Source organism: Colletotrichum higginsianum, chromosome 9 (genome assembly GCF_001672515.1).
Source record: "Colletotrichum higginsianum IMI 349063 chromosome 9, whole genome shotgun sequence".
NCBI lineage: Eukaryota > Fungi > Ascomycota > Sordariomycetes > Glomerellales > Glomerellaceae > Colletotrichum > Colletotrichum higginsianum.
In genome coordinates this window covers 3918364-3938507 of record NC_030961.1, presented here as the reverse complement: position 1 = coordinate 3938507, position 20144 = coordinate 3918364, and the positions used below count along the sequence as shown (strand labels likewise).

General features: G+C 52.5%; 4 protein-coding genes across 4 annotated transcripts; 1 reads left to right on the top strand and 3 right to left on the bottom strand.

Annotated features, from left to right (window-relative positions):
* Nucleotides 1-212: 212 nt before the first annotated feature.
* CH63R_13404 (Multicopper oxidase) lies at nucleotides 213-1574 on the bottom strand (the record flags this gene model as incomplete). The annotated part of the gene is made up of 1 exon (XM_018308378.1): nucleotides 213-1574. One exon carries the CDS (start codon nucleotides 1572-1574, stop codon nucleotides 213-215), a length of 1362 nt encoding a protein of 453 aa, XP_018152795.1.
* Nucleotides 1575-2680: 1106 nt separating this feature from the next.
* On the bottom strand, nucleotides 2681-5091 carry CH63R_13403 (Lcc2; the record flags this gene model as incomplete). The annotated part of the gene is made up of 5 exons (XM_018308377.1): nucleotides 2681-3118; nucleotides 3182-3238; nucleotides 3351-4186; nucleotides 4273-4339; nucleotides 4414-5091. The coding sequence occupies 5 exons, from the start codon at nucleotides 5089-5091 to the stop codon at nucleotides 2681-2683; spliced, it is 2076 nt and encodes a 691-aa protein (XP_018152794.1).
* Nucleotides 5092-6437: 1346 nt separating this feature from the next.
* Nucleotides 6438-7169, bottom strand: CH63R_13402 (UbiA prenyltransferase; the record flags this gene model as incomplete). Its single annotated transcript, XM_018308376.1, has 1 exon — nucleotides 6438-7169. The coding sequence occupies one exon, from the start codon at nucleotides 7167-7169 to the stop codon at nucleotides 6438-6440; it is 732 nt and encodes a 243-aa protein (XP_018152793.1).
* Nucleotides 7170-19002: 11833 nt separating this feature from the next.
* On the top strand, nucleotides 19003-19768 carry CH63R_13401 (uncharacterized protein; the record flags this gene model as incomplete). The annotated part of the gene is made up of 2 exons (XM_018308375.1): nucleotides 19003-19342; nucleotides 19404-19768. The coding sequence occupies 2 exons, from the start codon at nucleotides 19003-19005 to the stop codon at nucleotides 19766-19768; spliced, it is 705 nt and encodes a 234-aa protein (XP_018152792.1).
* Between the last annotated feature and the right edge of the window lie 376 nt (nucleotides 19769-20144).

The following is a 20144-nucleotide window of genomic DNA, read 5'->3' as shown; positions in this document are numbered from 1 at the left end:
GCATAGTATGGCGTCAAAGGGTGTTTGTTCCCAGTACCAAAAAAGTCTGGTAGGCTTCAGCACGTTTGTGTCAATGTTTATTATGGTGGCCTTGTTATTCAAGTCTCGTTTGGAGAGACGGTAGTAATACAAAGAAGTCCCAACCACTGGCAGCCAGCCATCCGTATCACCCTCCTCTTTTTCATCTGAGGAAGCTCGAATCACCCTCCGGGTCAGGCCAACCATCGGAAACTCATGTTCCTGACTTCTCTGGCATTCCGTTCCGAGGCGCCGCCACCCAGACCGCAGTCCATCAACATGGTTGTATCCACCCCTTCGACCACCTCGTCTTCAACCAGCAGCACCCTCACCCCCTGGAAATCCTGCTTGTCTGCATCCGCCTGCTGGCTTCGTATCGTCTCGTCCATGGCCCGCGCAAACGCGTAGTGCGGGTGAGCGTCAGACCACCCGAGACCCTCAAAGTCGAACACCTCGCGATACGTCTTCCCCACGCCCTGTATCACATCCGGCGTCCTGGCCATAACAGCACCATCGTCGTTTTCTTCGTATGTACCCTGACGGTGAAGCTGCCGATAGAGAACTCCGCGGGTCTGAAGCTGGTCGGACGTGGTGCCGTGTCGTTCACACCGCGTGCAGCGTCCGTGGCAGTGGTCGACCAGGTACAACACTCGAAGGCCTTGGTGCAGACAGCAAGCCAGATAGGTCGCCTCTTCAGAGAGAACCGCGCCGACTGCCGACGGCACCCACGTCTCCGCCACGTCCAGGGCAATGCACCGCGCGTCACGCAGCGTCTCTGCCATCTCAGCGCTCCAGGGGCCCTCGAGCACCTCGGTGAGGCCGTTCATCCCGGATGCCTCAAACTCGCCGAAGATCACCCCGTGGCTGAGATCCGTAATCGCCCCGCCGTCCCGGAACCGCAAGAAAAGCACGTCCTCGTCGTTGTTGTACTGCATCTTCTCGTTCCGGCCTGGAAGGTAGACGGTGTTGGTCCCCCTCTCTCTCATCCTCCTCTCCACCGCTGCCGATGCCTCGGAGCACACCAACCGCATGGTCTGGCGCATTCTGTAAACGGACGGGTCGTACACGTGCCTCGCGACGCTCGTCTGCCTTGCTAGCTCCGCCGGCCCGGCCTCGATGGTGTCGAGGAAAACGCACTCACGGTACTTTGTCCACCTGTCGTGATTGCTCCGCGACATGGTACCGTCGGCCGACTGGAACGCGCGCTCACTACGCCCGCTGCTGCGCCAGGAGGGGAAGCAGACGTCGAAGATGTGCATCGAGGGCCCGGCGGCGGCCTCGTCCCAGATTTTGAGACGGAGCTCGGCCGGGAGGTCGGGGAACCTGGTGAAAGACTGGACGAGGAAGGGCATGGTGATGGGTGGCCGCGGAGCAAGAGTCTGGTTGGATGCCGGGAGGTTATCGACATAGGACCGCAGGTTTCGCGGGAGTTGATCGAGGCATTTGCCGAGGACCGCCGTTGATATAGATCCCATCCGGTGCTTGACATGCAGCGAAGCCGACCAGCCGGAAACCCATTCGAGGGAATCCGCCGCCAGCTCACACATCTCATCCATGCTTAAGCTACTCTCTCTGTCCAGCTTACTCCTTGTCTGTCATACTTGCAATACTTCCTTCTCGGCCGTGGTCTTATGATATCTCACCACGACTGAAGAAAGAAACTGCGAATCCCATCTCTTTTAGAGAGCCTCGCTCGCATGCCCAGGCGCTTACCCTCTTCCACCCCCCCTTCTTTCATTCCCAGCACGCGGGCCAAGCCACACATGTTTGCCCGCCGTTGGTGCTTACGGTCCATGCAAAGAAGTGGCGTCAACGCCCGCCAGTCCTAAAGGGGAACCATCGCATCGCCCTTTATTGACTCCCTTTCCGCCGCACCGTGCCCCCAAGATCCCTATCGGCTCCCACACCAAATTACGACGGCGTTACCATCATTGGCTGGGTGAAGCTGACAACAAGAGTCCACGACAGCGGGTAAACGGTGGTTGCATGGTCCATGGGCCGGCCTGGCCAAAACCTGGACCAACCCCAAGAGTCTTTTGAAATACGGGTGAGGGGGGTTAGAAGATTACACGCGCAATCCAATTTTCTGGATTTTTGTGTTATCTGGTTATACCGAGACAAAGAGGAATAAGCGATCGGCTGTCTTGGCGTCGAAGGACTGAGCTCGGTGAGGCTGACTGACGGAGCTGAGAGCTGAGGTTCCTCCTCCTCTTTACTAACTCACCGCCACTCGCCCCTTTTTTGAGACGTGTGAAAGCACGGAAGCACCCGTGGACGGATCGTTCGTTTCTTTGTCCTGTGTGGCTGTAGTGCATCTCTACACTTCAACTCTCGGCCCGAGATCAAGTGTTCGAATCTCTGCCTGATCGACAACTGGGCTGTGATCGATGATACTGCATGATATGGACCGAAGATGACATGCTTCTCCGCTCTGCCATTCGCAAGAGAATCCTGTTCTCTGATTCATAAAAGGCTTAGCTAGCTATCGAAACAAAACAGAAAACACGACAACAAAGTCAAACTATCTGCAAGAACACTACGTTGCTTCGTTGCCGTCATCAGGGCCTCGTTGGCCACTCCGTCATCCTGACACGACACATTTCACGTCAAACGCCCGCTGGATGATGTCTTCCTTCCTCCCTTACTCCCAATTCGCGACCGACTACACACCAGAATCGGTCTGAAGATTGACGGCATCCGCACAAGACGGATACTTCGGGTTCGTCGCGTTGCCCAGGTTGCCGGGCCAGTAGTTCTTGCAGTCGTACGCCCAGCTGTTCCAGCTGGCACACAGCGTGTGCGCCGCGGCCAGCGCGCTCGAGTTCCCCGGCGGCCAGATTTCGTTCGCCTTGGCCTGCCGCTCCATGATCTGCAGGGACAGGCCCGCCGACGCGTGGTTGGCGATGTGGCAGTGCATGAGCCACACGCCCGGGTTGTCCGTCTTGAAGGCGATGACGGCGAACCCGTTGCGCGGCAGCAGCACGACGTCGCGGCGCGGCGGGTTCTTCTTGTTGGGCTTGAACATGTTCGGGTCGCTGGGGTCCCAGACCATGTCGTTCTCCTGCTGGACGATGGCGAAGTCGTGGCCGTGGAGATGGATCTAGATGGATGGTGTCAGTCGGCCACTGTGCATTAACACGACGCCACGAGCCTGTTGTCTTACCGGGTGAGGGCCAAACGTCGGGTGATTCTGGTTGTTGGAGTTGAGAACCAGGTAGACCTGTGCACCCCGTTAGAACAAAACTCATGTGAACCGCGATCAAAGTCAAGATGGCATCGGAGATCAAGACGATGGAGGGGACGGTCGAGGAGGAAGTTCTTAGTGTGCTTACCCAGTCCTCTTCGGTGTAGTTCTCAGGAACGACAACCCATCCCGACGGCCACTCGTCTCCGACGTTGTCCAGATTCAGGAACGTCGGGTTGCCGTACGCGGTCTGGAACGGCGTCACCTCCTTACTGTCCGGGCGCTCGAACGAGAAGAAGGACGTCGCGTACGGCCCCGCGCCCGTGAGGTCGTCGACGTTGAACTGCTCGCCTATCTCTCCGTTGGAAGGATCCCCGACTTTCCAAGGGACGACGGGCTCGATGAGGTCGTTGAAGGCCGTGTCGGAGCACTCCAGGCTCACGTGCCACGCCTCGGTGCTGGGGTCCGCGGTGCTCGTGTTGTCGTACCGGAGGATGCCCGTCTTCATGTAGTTCTCCCAGTCGCCGATGTACTTGGAGACTTGGCCGCAGTTGTCGGCTACCCACGTGCGGATCCAGTAGTTGCCGTCCGCGGGCAGCGGGTTGGCGGAGGGATCCGAGCTGTTGACGACGGGCGTGGCCTCGACGATGACGTGGTACCTCTGGCCGATGGCGATGAGGATCGAGGTCGCGTTGAAAGGCTGGATCGGGACGAAGTCGGCCTCGACGACGGTGAAGTTGTGGTTGTCGATGGAGAAGATGAAGGTGGTGTCGAAGGCCGTGTTGATGAGGCGCAGCAGGTAGCGTTTGGCCCTCGTGACGGGGTTCGGCTCCAGGTCGTCGAACCAAATCTCATACCCTCTAGGGATCTCGGTGGTGTTCTCCGTCTTGCCGCCCGTGAATCGAACAATGTTGCCGAGGCCACCCAGGAGGATATCCTCCTTGTCCGGCTTACGGTAAATGTTCTCAAACGCGCTATTGTTTGCTATTGCCCATGTGTCAGTTACTCGATCATGCTCAGGCAATAGATTCGAACAGGAATAGGTTTGGGGGCTCCAACTCCCAACTCACCCCAGTCCGTGACGGTGATGGGCTCGATGGCCTCGTCATAAGGGAAAGACGTTGGTCCGTGGATTGTCTACCGGTTGAACTTGATCAGCATTCGGTTACACTTATACCAGGGAAACTCGGCTAGGACATGGAATGACGTACGATGGGTGCTTGTAGCCCATCTGCGTACTGGACTGAGTAATGGCTGTGATACCACGAGGTGCCGTACTGCGTGGCCTTCCATTTGTAGACAAATTCAGTCTGGGGAGCCACAGGGCATTGAGTGATGCCGTTGACACCGTCCATGTGCATTGTCTGGTACTGCCGGATGCCGTGCCAGTGAATGCTTGTTCCGTTGTGAGACAGCTGGTTGTGCACGTGGATCTCGACCTCGTCTCCCCAGCATGCTTCGATGAGCGGGCCGGGCCAGAGGTCGTTGAAGAGCTTGGCCTCGTAGAAGTCCAGACCGTTTGCGTTGATGTAGCCGTCTGTGACGTTGAGATGGTAGACACGCGTGATGCCCGTTGGCATCTTGGTCTCATAGTTGGTGCTGATGTTGTACTCTTCTCCCGTATCTGAGTTGCGGAGCCAGCAGCTCCGGTCTTCAGGGGTGCCGCATGGTTTGAAGCCAGTCATGAGGGTGTAATTGCAGACGAACCTGTCGATATTGCTGCCGGGAGGAGTGAAGATAGGGTGTCCATGCTTGGCGAAGGCATCGATGTGAAGCAAGCCGAACCTGCCCCCGAAGTGGTATTGAGCGGCGTCTCCAAAGAAAGACGAGCCGAACAAGGTGTGGGCAACATCAGTGACGATGACCCAGATATGGCGAAGGGATAACATGGCTTTTTTGCAGTCGGAATACCCGCTGCAGCTACGAGGAAGGTGAAGGACCTGCTCATCAGAAGCTGCGTCGATGAGCGACCCAGCCGAAGCTTTTAAGGAAGATCAGAGTAAGCTGTCATTCATCTGCCCCACGGGCGAGCTGGGATACCTCACCTTCAAGGGATGCGATCATGTATGCGGGGTAGACATCTTGCCATCCTCACATGGCTTGGGACGCGCAAAGTCAAAGTCATGATGATTCTGGACTGGAACGGTGTGGCGTGCCCTTCAAATTCGCAAGCAGGCTTTGGGGAGCAACGCGTTGGGGAGGAAATCCTACCAGTCCCCCTGGGATATTGTCCCGGTGATCAAGGGAGATGGGTAGTGCTTTTACCATTGCCACCCATTGTTCGTTGGGCCCTTGACACGATTACTTGCATCCTCGAGCAGCATCTCCTCTGCATCGGTAAGATCATCCAGGGAACAGTTCCTACTTCTTGGTTAGCCAAGGCGCACCGATATCTCGGAGTGGGGGGAGTTCCGAGCCCTCGGCGATTGCCTCGTGTTACAAGGTTGAAGGCGGGTGACCTCTCGACGCTTCCACCCGTCCGTAGTTCCAGCGCAAGGGACGGCCCGGCAGCTAGAAATGCAGCTTCTGGTTGATATCTGATAGGCTGCTATGTCTAAGACAAAAGTCCAAGGTTTGGGACCATCAGGTCTCGCTCACTCCCGGTTGCGGCAAGACAACGGCCGGCAGACATGGCGGCAGGTGAGGGGTTGAACGGTCAACCAACCCTCGCATCTCGTGATTTGCTGGGAGGGGTTTTCAGCTCCTCGAGCTTGTTCCAATCTGAAAATGTGTTGCTTCAGGTTGGGAGCAGGGAGAGAACGTGGTGGTTGCCGTGCTAGATGCGGCTGAGGAATGCGATGATGCAAACGTTCCGCTGTGGGCATATCCAAGTTATAGACCAGTCCTTTTCGTATGTCTATCGATATGTCCAGTACACTTTAGGACCGGATGTCTCATTAATACGTATCCACGCCGCCACGTTGCTTTCTAACCAAGGTGATCCGGGCTGGCTGCCGACCGTCTGCCGTCCGTCTGCCATCCGTCTACCGTCTTCGCGTGGCCACGGATAAAGTCATGCTTCCACACTTACCGGCATAGACCCAAATGTATGTAACAGTTATATGAAACAGTTATCTACAAGGCACCCGCTCAGTTCCAAGTAGGTCTGTCTCAATGCGGCCGTCCGCTGTCTTCATATGGTAGACCAACTCTACGTAAGTTTCCATGCTTGTTCGTTGTCTACCTTTCCGAATGTCTTCATATCTGTCACCGCCGTTCCCTGATTTGTCGTCTCTCAAGAGATGACACTGAAAATGACCCGCGAACAAGGCAACAAGTATATGACCGCGTACCAGCAACACCAAAGCTTCCAAGCAACCTCGTCACCTTGCAGATTCTGCCGCCAGAACGAAAAAGAGTTCATAGCCAGTCCTAATCCAACAGTGGGCACATACCCAGCCCACCCGAACCCCCAAAAGGCTGGTACAGCAAAGGACCAGAACATCACACCGATAACCAGACTCACCCTCGCAACCATGTCTCCATAAATAATCGGAATCGTCTCCCGTCCCGTAGCCCTGTCTCCGACGATGTCAGGTAAGTCCTGAGCGTGTATCGTGGTGCAGACCACCAATCCCGTGATGACAAGCCAATGGAATGCCGTCCCAGAGGCAAGCGAGTAATCCACATGCCCGTTCGTGACCGCCGTAGCGCCCGCGGAAAGGGTCATGAGCCCGAGGCCGTTGAGCAGGTTCCTCCACCAGATACTCATGTTCGCGCCTTCAAGGTCGTTGTACATCCAAAGGAAGGCGATGAAGCTGGTCGTCTCGCGGAACGCGTCGCTGACGGCCCCCAAGAGCATGACACTTGGCACGAGGTAGAGCATGGCATGCCGAGCTTCGTTGGGGGAGATTCGACCCGAGGAGATGGGACGCCAAGGCTTGTTGAAGGCGTCTTCTGTGAGCGAACCTGGCAGGCGCTGGTTGGCGAGGTTCGAAAGAAGGAGGCTTGCGTATACCCAAATCATGGCGTGAAGCAGGCGCTGAAGGAGGCTGAATGCGGGGAAAGGGGGCAGTTCATCTATATTTCGGAACCCGTTGGTTAGAAGGCTGGAAGTCGCAAAAAAGGCTTGAGGTAAAACGACTGTCTTGAGGTCGCTTCTGGTGAATAGATAGATTGTCTTGAGATGGTATAAGAGCGATGATATCTGTTGGAAGGTTAATCTCAGAGAAGTGAGAAGAGACACCACACAGATCAACTGGCCCTTGTTTCACTCTGCATCGGCTCTGCTTTCGCATGATGCATTGCGTGCATCGTGTATGCCTTCTACTGCTCGTCACTCCTCGATGTTTGCAGTAGGTACAAGCCTGGCTACAGCTAGTACTGTGCGATTCTTGCAGGAGAGTAAAAGAAAACAGCCTAACGAGATGGAAGGAATACCAAATCTCAAACCAAGATGGACATGGACCTGCTACAAGAGATGTAGAGGGTTATTAAGAGCTTGCTCTTCCCTGGCACCGGTCGATGCTGGCAGGACCAACGTGTTTCCGCCATACTCGGTGGTGATCCTTCCACGCTTGCGCCTCGTACAGCACATCTCCCTCCCTGCGTTTCATTCGCCTAAGACTCGGGAGATTCTTCTTTATCTTAGCTGCGGGGGTTATATCCAGGATGTTTCCTCCAGCCTAACAGAAGGAAATGAGCACATGTAAGCTCTGGTGAGCCACTATTCGGCAAAATTGATAGTCCGCGTGGAGGGTGGCTATATTGGTTGTTGAGTGTCCTCAAAATAGGCGTCAGCAAGCCCCGCGGAGGATGGTGACAGGATGTGCTCACTCGCTAGTTAGGGTCCTTCAAAAACAAGCAGTGACATGCTGTGAGGTAGGCCACCATGATTGGCTGAGGTAAGAGATTTACGAATGGAGAGCCCGGATGGAGTCAGCGATGCATAAAAGAGGGTGTGGCTGACAAGGAAGGCGGCGGACCACGACGCACTAGGAAGCATGGGGGAAACGGGAGAATGGGATTACGGAGGCCGAACAGGGCAAAATCATGCTATGTTCCGGAACCTCCTTGTGGTCGTCGGAGTTTCTTGCGCTTTCAATCCATGGCCTAAGTTACATCGGTCGTACAGTAACTGATCCCATTGGTTTCCTTGGCGCCGTATCCTGTCGAAATCTGGCTTCACGTTGGTGAACACATGACGCCGTGACACGTTAGGCCTCGACTTGGTCCTGGCAGCTTGAGGTCCATCTCCAGCGCGGCGCCTGCGTACGACACGAGCAGGCTGTAGAGGATCTAAACGATTTTAAGATGAACCAAGCACCATTTCTATGAGTCTTGCTCGCCGGCTCGCTTTCTTTTGTCGGGCGGCGTCGCTAATGCGACGGGAGCGGAAGTTGGCTGGACCGGCGTCGGGTGGGGCCGGTGCTCGTCCGGTGTAAAACATGATGTTGACCTCCGCTGGCATCGGGACGCGGTGGGGCACCGTTTGGACTCCGAGGAAGATCAACACCCAGTGCGATGAATAGCACAGTTTCCCCGTGCCGATGAATCCTGTGGGGCTGCACGGTCCTATATTACACACCGGAATTATGCTCTGTTTTCTTTGCATTTGAAAGCCGGTATGCCGACACTACTTCATTGGGCAAGTTTGAATATCTGGTAGGCAGAGGAGATCTAGACATCTACAGCAAGACTCCCAGCGCTTGTGTGTTTGCCTCCCCTTCATGATTGGAAAATGTGGGTATTCCAGGTGAAGAAAGAATGATGAACAAAGTCGTAGATGAAGCAGACTCATTCTTCCAGGAAGAAAAGGAATATCATCTGACTGTTCTAGGGTCGCACAACGGTGAAACCCTGTCGCCGTCGACTTTCAATGGGCCTTGCTAAGTGTCATGGAGAACTTGAAATGAAGAGAATGATGTTGATGCAGTTTTTTACCTAACGCTTTTCGCAAGAAAGACTTGCGTCTTAACCGAATGCTTAACACAAGTCCTCCGATCGCCTTGACTAGAATCCGAAGTTGTACGGAGATATCCTCGTTCTCATGTGACAGGGCACCAGAACGCTTGGGTCATCGCAACACAGCTTCAGTATCGTTTACCATCAAATACGAGGAATCCCTAGAAGCACTGGCTCTCGGTTAAGATTATCGTCCACTGAGACATGGACCCCTCGAGTCATGGATCGTAGAGTGCGCCAGCACCTAGACCTCTTGAGTAACCCTTGAAGTGCGCCACACTAAGGTTCAAACGCCCTCAGGGCACGGCATATGCAGGTCGAGACCGGTCCAACATAAGCCCATACTTGCGCTTGTTTATCAGGAAGGGACAAACGAAGTTCGTCCGGCCGTAATTCTTGGGCAATGCTCAAGCCATTCCAATGGTTTATTGAAGTTTTTTCTTCAGCTCTCTGCACGATTGTGCCTATTGGATGATTGAGGCGTTTTGGAGCGTCAAATCCAGACTGTATCACGTCCAAATTGGTCAGCGGACCGACGACCGAAGCCCGAGTCGGCGCTTTACTTTGTGCAACGAACGGAAAGACACATGTGTACGCTGATGCATCATCGTATGATGTATCTCCGGAACCAGTTGCCCTCCTGGTGCCTGACTCCGAGAACCGATCCCATTTCTAGATGCGTTTGATAACTGTTTTGAATTAGTGGCTTCGATCGGTTTCATAGATGGATTTCTTCAAGAATAAGGTGAAGAGAGTGAATAAGTCAGACTACCCACTTTTCGGCACCCCCCCCATTTCGGCACCCCAAAAATGCCTCAAATGCCTCATCACCAGAACATACCCCTCAACTTTCAACATCAACAACATTTTCTATACTTATGCGAATAACCTCATTTTTTCCTCAGAGCTTCTTTTCGACCTTATGGGCCAGTATACCGAAGATGAAGTCAATCAGGCCCTTGACGCAATAACCAACGGCATGCCCATTAAGAGGGCTGGTCAGGTGTATGGCATCCCAAGATCAACACTTCAGTATCGGATTAAGGGCACTCAACCAAGGTCAATTGCCTTTTCTGACCTGCAGAGACTTTCTGTTAGTCAGGAGGCTAAACTGGCTGAATGGGTTCGCATTCAGCATGCCCTTGGTGTTGCCCCAACCCATCTGCAAGTGAGGCTATTCGCAGAAAGGATCCTCCATGCCATGGGGGATACAGAGCCTATAGGAAAAGGCTGGATCCAAGCCTTCTTGAAGAGGAATCCATCAGTCAAGGTCCAGAGAAGTCGCCCTATCGATTCTAGGCGTGTTAATGGGGCATCTACTGAGGTCATCAGGGACTGGTTCAAACTACTCGCCATACCAGAGATCACCAGCATCAAACCAGCTAATAGATACAACATGGATGAGACTGGTATCCTTGAGGGCCAGGGATCTAATGGGCTGGTGCTGGGCATGTCTGAGACGAAGTCTGTACGTAAGAAACAGCCTGGATCAAGGGCATGGGTATCCATCATCGAATGCATCTCTGCCCTGGGCCATGTTCTGAATCCCCTCGTTATCTATAAGGGCAAGGCAGTCCAGCAGCAGTGGTTTCCTCTAGACCTTGGCCCTTATGAAGGATGGCAATTCACTGCAACGGAGAATGGATGGACTTCAGATGCCACTGCAGTTGAATGGCTGCAGAAGGTCTTCATCCCTCAGACTCTTCCTCAGGGCAAGGAGGTCAGGCTGCTGATCATGGATGGACATGGGAGTCATACAACGACTGACTTTATGTGGTTATGCTATATAAACAACATCCATCTATTGTTCTTACCGCCACATACCTCCCATGTCCTCCAGCCACTTGATCAGTCAGTCTTCAGCCCTGTCAAGGCAGCCTATAGGAAGGAGCTTGGATACCTTGGTCAGTGGAATGATTCAACTGTTGTAGGCAAGAGGAACTTTATAGGCTGTTATCAGAAGGCTCGTACTGCAGGTATGACGATGCAGAACATTAGAAGTGGTTGGAAATGGACAGGGTTATGGCCTGTCTCTATGGCGAAGCCTCTGATGAGCTCCCTACTGCTCCCATCAACACCAGCAGCATCAGGATCATCTGATCAGGTCAGCAAAGGGCAGTCTGGAGGCAAGGAAGCTGAAGGATGGGTATCTGCGTCATCTGCAGTGGCATGGTCGACGCCAAGGAAGATGAAGGATCTAGCTGGGCAGTTGAAGCTATTCACAGAGCTGGAGAATGATGCCTTTACTCAACGCCTTCTATTCAGGAAGGTAAAAAAAGGCTTCAGCGAGCAGGCATATGAGCTGGCAAATACCCAGCAGAAACTGGAGCTTCTGCAGGCCCAAGTCACCAATACTGCAGTAAGGAAAAGAAGGGCAGTCCAGCTGGATCCTAACACTAAGTTCGCCAACATCAAAGACATCCAGCAGGCGCAACTTAAGGCTGGGGAAAAAGAGGATGATGCAGCCGAATCCAGCGACTCTGAATACCCTAGTGAAGCTGAAAGCTGTATTGTTGTTGCATCTAGAAGAAGTCAATGATTAATTGAAGTCGACGAGTATGATGGGAATAGCTTCATTTTTGGGGTGCCGAAATGGGGGGGGTGCCGAAAAGTGGGTAGTCTGACTTAGAGGAAACCAGGCTACACTAGCCTTGGTCGCGGTTTATGCCCATTACTTGACTCAGATGCCTTGATTCCCAGCCTCCTGGGACCAACAGCTGCACTCTCAAGCCTAAGAACCGAGTTCATTTCCCCTTGCATGGTGTGGCAGTCCATAGGTCTGCCTCTCGGCTCTAGCTGATCTGTGATGTGACATTTTCAACAATCACAAGCGAGGGCTGAAAGCGAGATTTCGAGTCATCTTTCTGTCGGATGAAAGAAAACTGAATATACATCGAACGTGATCAACTTGGAATAAATTTGAAATCATCCAGACAAACGTGCGATCTATGCTTGAATGAAACCACGCGGATGGAGGCTGTAAAAGCACAGGTCTAGGTCTAAATTTACATGAGCAAGCCAACTCGATGAAGTCATTCATGAGCTACTGCATAGTTGTTGGACCGACAAAGTCTATCTCCACCGTACGGTTTTTGATATGTCAAGAGTGTAGTGGCAACCGAAGAACGTGTAAGTGACTTGTAAAGGCGGTCTTGTCACAGTCACACCTAACGAACCTACTGAAGCTTTCCCGATCAGAACGACCTGGGGTTGATTTCTCCGGAACAGCACGTGAGACAAAAAACGAGTTCGATCAAGCTTGAAGATAACCGTAGCTCGAGGACAAAGGAAGTACGCCGCAGCGTCTTGCGTTTCTGGTAGAAAGCAATCACCTTTAGTACAATGCAGGGAAAGACAACATCGTGCTTCCATGCCATTTACGCTCCTTGGTGTCATTGAGCCAAAATGGGACTTTATATACAGTGTTCAGCGCTTTGATCCTTTAGAACTAGCCACTGGTGGACTGCCGAGGGTAATCAATCTCCTACTCCTGGGGCTTTCGAGGCCATGCCAGGCATGCCTGAGATTGTTCTGAGCACCGAACATACTGAGACGACGTGAGGAGGCCCTACAGTCACCATGTATGTAGTAAGGCGACCCCTGGATAGTGGTGATTTCATTCTATCGCTCATGCCATAGTCTTCTAGAATATGCCTAGAACTTTGGACTCTACAGATCTAGCCACTTGCAAGCCACCTCATAATTGAGAATGCCGGCAGCTAGAACCACCATCCCAGGCGAGGCTCGTGGGAGCTGGGATTAGAAGCGCGTTTGTGTCCCCTTGCCACGCCCTTCTCATGTGGCATCAATATGGGTGACGAAAAGGGAGTCCTCCCGGAATCGCCTGCTGTTACAATTGTGTGCCTCTATGTCTCGGCTTCTTGATGGCCACTGGCTATCGATGCTTGAACGCTCTGCGTGTGAAAGACCAGTAACCACGCAAACCCCACGTGTTCTATCATTCTCCGGATTAACCGTGAGAAAATGTGGCCCATGGGTTGGACAATGGCGGTCAATTATTGAAACCTGGTAGAGAAATCGTGCCATCCCCCCCGAGTCAGCAGAGGCAACAACACAAATGGCTCGTGGTGATTGGATTCCAGGAACGCGGTCGTGAACGGCATGGACATCGAGCCTAGTATGGATCACATTTTTGGTGTAAGGTAAAGCTGGGTGCAATCCATCATTGCAGGAGTCAGAAGGGCATGCTGTAACGTCGTGTATAAGAACGCCAATGCTGCTCTCCTACGCATCGTGAATTGCGACTCACAAGCATCATTCAATTCAACTCCAGTCACAGCAAGACAGTCTGAGCAGGGGGGGGTGTTGAGCATCATCGACCACTTCATACTCGCTTAACTCTCTGCACCGCATTGTCTTGCATGTGCAGGCGACTTCTGATGTTTGATTTCACCAGTCACATCTCCTCACGTACTGTTCCAAGTCGGCTTCTGGCGTCTCCAAGTTCGTTGACCCTAGTTCGCCAACAGGCCGCAAACCCCCAAAGTCCGGACTCTGTCGCGCTCGTAAGCGGCAACCTCCCGGAGCTCGCATCTCTGTCCTACCTCAACACTCGATCACCCAAGGAACTGGCTGCAGCTGAGATCGATCCCCGCTGTCTAACCAATTTGCTTCTGGACAGTGTTCTATACACACCCTTCAGGACAACCATTCAAGGGAAGGACTCCGTCATCCTGGAACTCGTCATTAACTCGGGTGTATTCTTCTCACAGAAGGCCAATATGTGCACCTATTCCTACTTGCACCACCATCACGTCCTGCCTTGCGCTCGTCCAATCGATTATGTTGTTCATTACGAGTTCTGCATGGACGCCGGAAAGGACTCGGACGGAGGGTTCCAGCTCCCTTGCGAGCGAGTCTTCTACGACCCGGTCCAGTCGATTGATTTCGATAACCCATGCGCAACAGGAGGCTGTCTCATCTCACCCGACTGTAGCTCCGGAAACTGTCGTCTGCGGGAACTGAATGGACAGTGGATTTGTTGTCAATGTAACCGGGGGAGCAACTCACTCCGATGGTGCCGACACAAGATGAAGAAGAGCCCGGACACCTTCTGCTACCACCGCGTCTGTCCAAACTGCACATCCGACACCACCACTTGACGGTCTTGCTACGACGAGACATTCCCACAGTCTATCTGAGTTCAGCTAGACTACTACCCAATCATCAAAGAACACGGACCGAAAGGAATACACAAGGAAGTTTCAACTAGTGATTTGGAATCGTTTCACGGAGCGGCAGCAGGATTTCTGGAGCGCGAGAACTCAGGATGCATCATCGCCCCCAAGTGAAGACTTCTATCGACAGCCACATCCAAGTCTTCGGCTTTTCCTGGGCTTGCGGCTCCACAGCTACTCGAGCCTGGACATGCAGCTTGCTCACCAAGGGGGTAAGTCAGACTACCCACTTTTCGGCACCCCCCCCATTTCGGCACCCCAAAAATGAAGCTATTCCCATCATACTCGTCGACTTCAATTAATCATTGACTTCTTCTAGATGCAACAACAATACAGCTTTCAGCTTCACTAGGGTATTCAGAGTCGCTGGATTCGGCTGCATCATCCTCTTTTTCCCCAGCCTTAAGTTGCGCCTGCTGGATGTCTTTGATGTTGGCGAACTTAGTGTTAGGATCCAGCTGGACTGCCCTTCTTTTCCTTACTGCAGTATTGGTGACTTGGGCCTGCAGAAGCTCCAGTTTCTGCTGGGTATTTGCCAGCTCATATGCCTGCTCGCTGAAGCCTTTTTTTACCTTCCTGAATAGAAGGCGTTGAGTAAAGGCATCATTCTCCAGCTCTGTGAATAGCTTCAACTGCCCAGCTAGATCCTTCATCTTCCTTGGCGTCGACCATGCCACTGCAGATGACGCAGATACCCATCCTTCAGCTTCCTTGCCTCCAGACTGCCCTTTGCTGACCTGATCAGATGATCCTGATGCTGCTGGTGTTGATGGGAGCAGTAGGGAGCTCATCAGAGGCTTCGCCATAGAGACAGGCCATAACCCTGTCCATTTCCAACCACTTCTAATGTTCTGCATCGTCATACCTGCAGTACGAGCCTTCTGATAACAGCCTATAAAGTTCCTCTTGCCTACAACAGTTGAATCATTCCACTGACCAAGGTATCCAAGCTCCTTCCTATAGGCTGCCTTGACAGGGCTGAAGACTGACTGATCAAGTGGCTGGAGGACATGGGAGGTATGTGGCGGTAAGAACAATAGATGGATGTTGTTTATATAGCATAACCACATAAAGTCAGTCGTTGTATGACTCCCATGTCCATCCATGATCAGCAGCCTGACCTCCTTGCCCTGAGGAAGAGTCTGAGGGATGAAGACCTTCTGCAGCCATTCAACTGCAGTGGCATCTGAAGTCCATCCATTCTCCGTTGCAGTGAATTGCCATCCTTCATAAGGGCCAAGGTCTAGAGGAAACCACTGCTGCTGGACTGCCTTGCCCTTATAGATAACGAGGGGATTCAGAACATGGCCCAGGGCAGAGATGCATTCGATGATGGATACCCATGCCCTTGATCCAGGCTGTTTCTTACGTACAGACTTCGTCTCAGACATGCCCAGCACCAGCCCATTAGATCCCTGGCCCTCAAGGATACCAGTCTCATCCATGTTGTATCTATTAGCTGGTTTGATGCTGGTGATCTCTGGTATGGCGAGTAGTTTGAACCAGTCCCTGATGACCTCAGTAGATGCCCCATTAACACGCCTAGAATCGATAGGGCGACTTCTCTGGACCTTGACTGATGGATTCCTCTTCAAGAAGGCTTGGATCCAGCCTTTTCCTATAGGCTCTGTATCCCCCATGGCATGGAGGATCCTTTCTGCGAATAGCCTCACTTGCAGATGGGTTGGGGCAACACCAAGGGCATGCTGAATGCGAACCCATTCAGCCAGTTTAGCCTCCTGACTAACAGAAAGTCTCTGCAGGTCAGAAAAGGCAATTGACCTTGGTTGAGTGCCCTTAATCCGATACTGAAGTGTTGATCTTGGGATGCCATACACCTGACCAGCCCTCTTAATGGGCATGCCGTTGGTTATTGCGTCAAGGGCCTGATTGACTTCATCTTCGGTATACTGGCCCATAAGGTCGAAAAGAAGCTCTGAGGAAAAAATGAGGTTATTCGCATAAGTATAGAAAATGTTGTTGATGTTGAAAGTTGAGGGGTATGTTCTGGTGATGAGGCATTTGAGGCATTTTTGGGGTGCCGAAATGGGGGGGGTGCCGAAAAGTGGGTAGTCTGACTTAAAGTAAAGTGGTACAAGAGTCGAAAGAAGAATCAGTCAGGGTCAAGATATCCCCTTCATAGGGACAATATTAGCATACGAAGGCGCTACGCTCGTGACTAGCCTGTCTGCTGGTTGATATCCGAGAGAGGCTGGAGGACGGAGGCGAAGAGGCGAGGAGGCTTGGTAGCCTTTGCAACACACCGAGCAATATAGGCCAATCGACACTTTCTTGATCCAACTGCATGTTTCACGCAACTGGTTCGCACGTTTGCCTTTCTCTGGATCTCTTTGCGATGTCGCTGCTGTTGACATCCAAACTGCGCTCGAAATCGAAATGTAACTTCCGAACTCGGCCCTTCATACATATCAGAGACCTGGCTGCCACGTTTTTGTCCCAATAAAGCCTCAGACTATTTGATTATTGGGACGATATTTGCGAGTCAGTTGCCTTTTTTCCTCGCGATTCAGCCGACCAGGTTTCTTTTGGGTGTCGACAATACGGATACTGGTCGTCAGGAGAGGCAGTTGACATCGTGGCCGCCCCCATACATTGTGGAGGATCGTGTTCTAGCACGTAATGTCAGGCCGCCGAGTCTGCCTTTTCCTTCATGTCTATAGAAACCCCGTTCTACTATATAGATGGACATTGATTCCCGGTCTTCCAGATGGATGTTGATGTAGCAAAACATCTTGCAGAATCATAACTCCAAGAACTTCCACTCGTTTTCTCCAACTCGCAAATCAAACTTCTACTCAGCACGTACCGCAGGGTTCTGGAGAACTTTCTAGTCATCAATTACATAAAATCCCACCCCAAAACGCCAGAGACTCAACACATCTCACGCAATGTGCAACATCGTCTCCTACAAACTGCCGTGTGAGCATGTACAGACCCAGGTCAGCCACTGCTCGAAGGCACAATCGCCCTCGAGGAAGGATTCCTTCAATCGAAAAACATGCAGAGACGTCACTCAGCAGAACATCCCCTATCCGCCTCCCCCGGGCTACCCGTTGCCCAAATGCCCCCTGGCAAACTGTCCTTATGAAGTACGCAACCGGTGCTGGAACTGTTGCTGGTGCGGCAAGGGCTGGAACGATGGCGGCAGGTGCAGCTGTGTCATGATCATTGACGGGAATGAGTACCGCTGCGAGCACATCTGCTGCGCGACCTGTACCGCGGCTGTTGATGGCTAGGCTGTACGAGAATCAACAGAGATGGCGAGATGGATCAAGAAAAGACCCAACCATAATTCTCTGTGGGTTGTAAGAGTTTGGAATGGTTCCGGTTTAGGCTCGACGGCTCATATCGACAACATTCGAATTGGGCGAAGGGTATTTTGATTTGTCTTACGACCGTCTCGCTGGCGTGGCCAGTTGTGAGGGTTCGTCGCAATTAAAAAAAGTCTTCGCCTTTTATGGACGTCGAAATTCATAGTCTCCGAAATTCTGTCGTTGACGATCTCCTCTGTTCAAGTTGCTATCTCAATAATATGACCATCACAACAATCTTTCTGTGGGCTACCCTAGCCACCATTACGAGCTCAGTGTGGTACTATCGTAGGCTGAAACTTTAGTACAGACCTGCAAGATGACAAATCGTGATCTTCAGATCGGGGTGCCTTTTCATAGGTGAAAGTACCAACGTTAGAGACCTGTCCATTTCGAGCCCCAGATCCTGCACTCTCGCATTCGATCCAGCCCCCATGCTTTCTTCTCATCACGCCACTATCCTCCCCGTCACCCAGATCCCAACCAATTGGCGATGCCAAGTCTCGGGACTAGTCTTAGCTCCGATGGAGTCTTGCTGGTTATCGTGAGACCATGACCTCTGCCAATGGAAAAGACTCCTTCCTGCCACATCGCAAGCGAGATCTGGACATCTAGGGCACCGGGACGTCGGATCGGTGCCCGCTACGTTTACTCACTCGTGGACTAAGTTTTCCCATGGATCCGGTCAAAGTCGGGTGACACCAGAAGGATCGTGGAGATCGCCAAGATCCAATACTGGGCGGATCTGTGTAGCACAAGCTGCAGCTATCCGCCGGGGACTTCAACTAGACTCGCACGCGATGCCGCTGGAACTCCTTGGCTACATCCCACGACGGTCTCATTGGTCGCCAACTTGTTGTTTTCCCTCCTCGTTGTAGGTTCAACGCATCATCCTCCCTTCATCTAATATACGGCCCCGAGACATTGGTTGCCCCAAGACAGTCCATCGGGGCCAAATCGAGGGTATGGTTTCACAGGCATCACTGTGATGAGGCGGCAGTAATTTCAGATAGGATGCAACGACGTGGTGATGCTCGGGATGGTTGGCGAGGATTGGATGTGTATCAGTGGACGTGGAAAATAGAAAAAAAGCAAGGCGTCTGTGGGTGGATGATCTGAATGGCGAAGCGATCATTGCAACGCTGGAATCAAGGATTAGTAGCATAATGTGCAGAGAATCGTGATCAAACAGCCCATGAGATGATGTATATAAGACGGAGATTGCTGTTTGGAACGATGCCACTCTCCATGATCTTATCACCTCAACAATTCGACCGCCATTGACTTTAGTAGACCGTCGCGACCAAAATCACTCTCGGATACCAAGCCATCATACAGTAGTTCCTCTACTCTGTCAGTCGTTACAATGTGTCATGGTCACCCTCGATGGCATCCGTGTTCTCACACCTCGATCAACTGGCATTACTGCCCTTCCGCCATGATCGACCTCGAAACGGGTGTCGAGACACCGTGCAGCCATGTCAGCTACGCAACGGCGCAACCCAGCAATACCGACTGTCCGCTTCTCAACTGCCAGTTCAAGGCTATGGGTGGGACCTGGACATGCTGCCAGTGTGGCCAAGGACCCAATGACCAGGGTTGGTGTACGATGCCGAAGCGGATGCCGGACCAGAACTACGGTGGGATTGCCGCCGATGAGACCCGGACGTGTGACCACGGCTGCTGTGCGGAGTGCACACGCTACCGTAAGCCTCAAACGAGCCCGATTTCTACCGCTCGATGATGTAGCTAACCGAGCGACTCCAGTCCCGACTCGAGCAGCGACTCCTGACATGACATTCGGTGAGCTTCGCAAGGGAACGGCCAGCCGCAAGTTTGGGTACGGCTCGGCTACTCGCTCGCACCGCCGAGGCTCGGCCCTGTCCAAGATCAACGGCTTCCTTCCCGTTGACGAGGAGGTTGAGACTACTTCGCCTTCTACATCGGGCTCATCTTCGAGGAGCAGCGTTTCCCACAAGTCGTCTGTCTCGAGTAGCACGTCTTGTAGGTCCTCGGCCTCGGCTGGTCGCGGATCAGCACATCGAGCCGACTTGGAGTACAGTTCGAAGAGGCACAAGTCCTCTTCAGGCAAGTCGACCAAGAAGAGTCAGAAGTCACTGAGATCACATTGACTATAGCCAACACTACTTGGGACCACAGACAGAGGCAAGGTGGGGCGACGCCGGATGTGTATGAGTGTGTGGCTGATTGATTTGGGGTACGGTTATCTGCTTGAGATAATCCATAAACGAAACTTCTGCTTATCTCTGTTGTTCTAACACTGTTTTAAACAAGTTCAGATGGGTCATGGATATAATCGTGCGTTTTCTAGAACTTAAGACACTCGCTTCCTATCCCAACACAACTGATGATGGATGTATGGAAACTTGTAGCTGCCGCAATGCGTATGTGTAGGAAGTGAAGGATTTAAAGTGTCGTTTGATCTCTCAAAAAGAGACACAGGGCGAGGAGGGGGTTTTATGCCCTTCCTAATGCCATCTACGTCTC